The following is a 4,047-nucleotide window of genomic DNA, read 5'->3' as shown; positions in this document are numbered from 1 at the left end:
GTTTTTTAGATTTTATTCATCGATAGCTTGAATAAAAACATCGTATCTATTTATATAACTGCCAAACATCCAATCTCTTGATTAAATGTGTAATTATCAAGGTCAATTGTTCTAATTATATCTTCAAAGGTTGATGGTGAACATTTCCTGCTCACCTATAAAATCCTCTAACTGCCGACCAATCAGCATTGAGCAGTGTTAGCCCCGCCCACTAACAAGAGAAATTCAGTTTGCTACAAACAACATATTTACTTTATACAAGTAATGACAAATTTAATGATCATACAAATTTCAGCTAAAGTCATTGAATCAATTATAGAAATTCATGATCAACTTGAAATTGGATAAATTAGCTGGTTATGTCGTGCAGATTTCTTAAAGTGGTGACATATTAATGTACGTTTGTTTCCTCGTGTTTCCATGAAGTCGTGTTTTCGGCCGCCGGCCTCTCGGTTCTTCTTCATGCTAGTTTCTGCCGTCTGGCTTCTTCTTTCTCTTCTCCTCTGAAAGGTTTGCAGCAGTTTTCTGTCTGCCATTGTTTGGCTGAAAGGCCTGTTTCTGTTTGGCGTCGTTAAGGAGGGCTCTGGTTCTGCACCCGGCCCGGTTCTGACCGGCTCCACAGTGAGAGAGCAGCTGTGTGTTTGAGGAAGGACGGCCTCCTGCGATGAAGTGACACAATAAAAGCCRGTGAGGTAATCAGTCCGGAGCGGTTGGTTTCATTCAGGTTCCTCACTTCCTGGTTGTGAGGTGAGAGAGCAGCTGAATTATTAACCGACGGTCAGAGGCAGAGCTGAGACGCTGAGCGTGAGCTGCTGGCCATGGACCTGCTGCTGTCCGCCCTGAAGGCCGTGGACCCGGCCGCCGTGGAGCAGGAGTACCAGGTCAGTGTCGCCGCCGGGCCCGGAGCGCCGGGGAAACGGTTTGCTCTCTTCCTGCTCGCCTCAGAGGGAAACTTCCCTGGAAAAAGCTGCYGGTTTGTCTGGCCGGTGAGTCAAAGCAGCTGCTGCGGCTTCATTTGGTTAAACTTTCTAAACACTTCGCCGCCTGGTGTTCAGGCTGCGGTTCCACCAGGAGCCGTTCTGGGTACAGGACGCTGTGGGAACCTCTCCAGGATGAATTAAAATCTACTGACTCATCAGTTTATCACAGAAACCTCAGCACTCACCGTCTGCAGCACACGTCCTGCTGGGGTCAGAGGTCAGAGAGAGGCGCGGTACAACCAGCATGCTGCTGGAGGAGTGCCTGGAGAGGAAGAGGCTCAGGGAGAACTCCCTGGCTGGGATTCAAACCAACGGCCTTCCTATTACCAGCAGAAGCACAAACAGGAACCAGCCAGGGGTCAAAGGTCAGCAGAGAGTCTCTACCTGAAGAGGAGGAGCTGACAGGTGAAGCTCTGCTTCGTCTTCCAGCTCAACACCCCACAGCATGATACCACCTCCACCAGCTCTCTACTCCTCTTCAGAGCCTCTCTGGGGACCGAAGAGCCGGTAGCAGAGAAAAACCCTCCTGACGACCTCTGACCTCCAGGAAGTCCTCTTTTAGCCGTCTGTAGATGAGAAGCAGATCTGAGGTCTGAACCTCTAAACACAGAGACGTTTCTGTCCTGTGAAGACATTTCTGTCCTCTGAAGACGTTTCTGTCCTCTGTCTCACCACATCCCCTGTTGCCGTGGCGCCTTGTTTGTTCAGAGGTTAGGTAGCTAACCGCTAACAGCGCCGTGGTTTTCACACTCACAGCGTCGCTCTGCTGTTCCTCTGCTTCTCACGTCTGAACTCATCACAGCGACCAGAGAAACTTTCTGACAGTTTGAGTCCAAACTGGATCCACATTGGACCAGTTTGGACCAGTTTGCACCAGTTTGCACCAGTTTGGACCAGTTTGGACCAGTTTGGACCAGTTTGGACCAGTTTGGACTGGGCAGACAGAACCCACAGCAGTTTATGATTCATCCAATCAAATCATGGAACCAGAGCCTGTGGCTGCAGAACAGGCTCACAGCACCATCCCTCCTCTACCATGCCTGGAAGCCAGAGGTCAAGGGTCAGGGTAGGTTGGCTTGGCCTTTCTCCAGCCGTGGTTCTGCACACGGCGGTCAAACCTTCATCAGAGTGGGAGGTTCTGGTTTTACTTCCTGTGACCCAAAACCACTTCACAGCGTAGAGCGACTGGGAGCGCCAGTTGAGTTCCAGCAGGTCTGATTGGATCAGGTTGGTCCCTTTCAGTCCTGCTTTGGTTTCCACTGGTCCCCATTGACCTTTACTGGTCCCCATTGACCTTTACTGGTCCCCATTGACCTTTACTGGTCCCCATTGACCTTTACTGGTCCCCACTGGTCCCCATTGACCTTTACTGGTCCCCATTGACCTTTACTGGTCCCCACTGGTCCCCATTGACTTTTACTGGTCCCCATTGACTTTTACTGGTCCCCACTGACCTATACTGGTCGCCATTGACCGATACTGGTCCCCACTGGTCCCCATTGACCTATACTGGTCCTCATTGACCTATACTGGTCCCCATTGACCTATACTGGTCCCCATTGACCTATACTGGTCCCCATTGACCTATAATGGTCCCCACTGGTCCCCATTGACCTTTACTGGTCCCCATTAAACTTTACTGGTCCCCATTGACCTTTACTGGTCCCCACTGGTCCCCATTGACNTGGTCCCCACTGGTCCCCATTGACCTTTACTGGTCCCCATTAAACTTTACTGGTCCCCATTGACCTTTACTGGTCCCCACTGGTCCCCATTGACTTTTACTGGTCCCCACTGACCTATACTGGTCCCCATTGACCTATACTGGTCCCCACTGGTCCCCATTGACCTATACTGGTCCCCACTGGTCCCCATTGACCTTTACTGGTCCCTGTTGGTTCTGAGGTTCTGACTCCCTGAACCGGGTCTCTGCTTCTGGTTTCTGAGCTACAGGAAGTTCTGCTTCCTCGTTCGGTTTCTGCCGGTTCATCGTGAACCGGTCACACAGGAGGGGAACCAGTTCTGCTCCCAGTTCTGCTCCCAGTTCTGACCAGACGGTCCCAGTCCCTTACTGGACCCCTCCGTGTTTATTGGTCCTGACTGGTCTTTGCTAGCTCAACATGTAGCTGAGTTTATAGATCTCACTGGTGAAGCTCTTTCCACTAAACTAAGTCCCAGTTAAGAAAACCAGTTTGAAATACTTGGTTAATTAAACAATGATCAATTGTTACAAATCAGAGCAAAAATGACAAAAATAAAACATGATTTAAAGAACAAAAAGCAAATAATAAATAATAAAGGGAAGAAATTATTAAAAACCAAAGATCAGAAAAGAAAAAGACCTTTAATGAAAATGTTTAGATAAAAATGTTCAGAAATCAGTTCACCGACCTGCTGTGTGTGTGTGTGTGTGTGTGTGTGTGTGTGTGTGTGTGTGTGTGTGTGTGTGTGTGTGTGAATGTGTGTGTGTGTGTGTGAATGCGTGTGTGTGTGTGTGTGTGCAGGTGGTGCGTTCCCAGTCGCTCCAGTTAAAGAAACGTCACGGTTTGACCACAGAGGTTGGATCCCTAAAGGACAACGCCAAGAAGAACCGATACAAGGACATCCTACCATGTATGAGGACACCGTCCCTCCTTCCCTCCTTTTCTCCTTCTTTCCCTCCTTCCCTCCTTTTCTCCCTCCTCCCTTCCCTCCTTCCCTCCCTCCCTCCGTCCTCATCGTCTCTTTTCTTTGCCCAGTAGAAGTGTGATGTATTTTCCGGCTCGGCTCTAACGCCTCTGTGCCCTTTGACCCCGTCTCTCCATCCAGATGATCAGACCCGGGTGGTTCTGTCTCTGCAGACTTCAGGCTCTGACTCCGACTACATCAACGCCAGCTTCGTCCAGGTGATGCAGCTCACCACTCAGGTGTCTCCTGCTGCTGTGAGAAAGCTCTGGTTGTAACGGCACTGTTTGTCCTGCAGGGGGCGTCAGGTGACTGCAGATACATCGCCTCCCAGGCGCCCCTCAGTTCCACTCTGACCGACTTCTGGAGGATGATCTGGCAGCACAAAATCAAGGTCAGTGTA

General features: G+C 50.0%; 1 protein-coding gene across 7 annotated transcripts in view; it reads left to right on the top strand.

Annotated features, from left to right (window-relative positions):
- The first annotated feature begins 698 nt into the window (after nt 1-698).
- ptpn18 (protein tyrosine phosphatase non-receptor type 18) overlaps nt 699-4,047 on the top strand; it is a 16,190-nt gene continuing 12,841 nt past the window's right edge. For all 7 annotated transcript variants that reach the window (XM_008402731.2, XM_017303362.1, XM_017303358.1 and 4 more), the window contains exons 1-4: nt 699-881; nt 3,485-3,593; nt 3,789-3,865; nt 3,943-4,038. In XM_008402731.2, the coding sequence (XP_008400953.1) occupies nt 819-881; nt 3,485-3,593; nt 3,789-3,865; nt 3,943-4,038 (345 nt within the window). In that variant the 5' untranslated portion in view covers nt 699-818. The remainder of the gene's footprint in view (nt 882-3,484; nt 3,594-3,788; nt 3,866-3,942; nt 4,039-4,047) is intronic.

The sequence above is a fragment of the Poecilia reticulata genome, unplaced genomic scaffold (assembly GCF_000633615.1).
Source record: "Poecilia reticulata strain Guanapo unplaced genomic scaffold, Guppy_female_1.0+MT scaffold_253, whole genome shotgun sequence".
Classification (NCBI taxonomy): domain Eukaryota; kingdom Metazoa; phylum Chordata; class Actinopteri; order Cyprinodontiformes; family Poeciliidae; genus Poecilia; species Poecilia reticulata.
The sequence above is the reverse complement of the archived record's forward strand: the minus strand, read 5'-3'. Positions and strand labels throughout refer to the sequence as shown.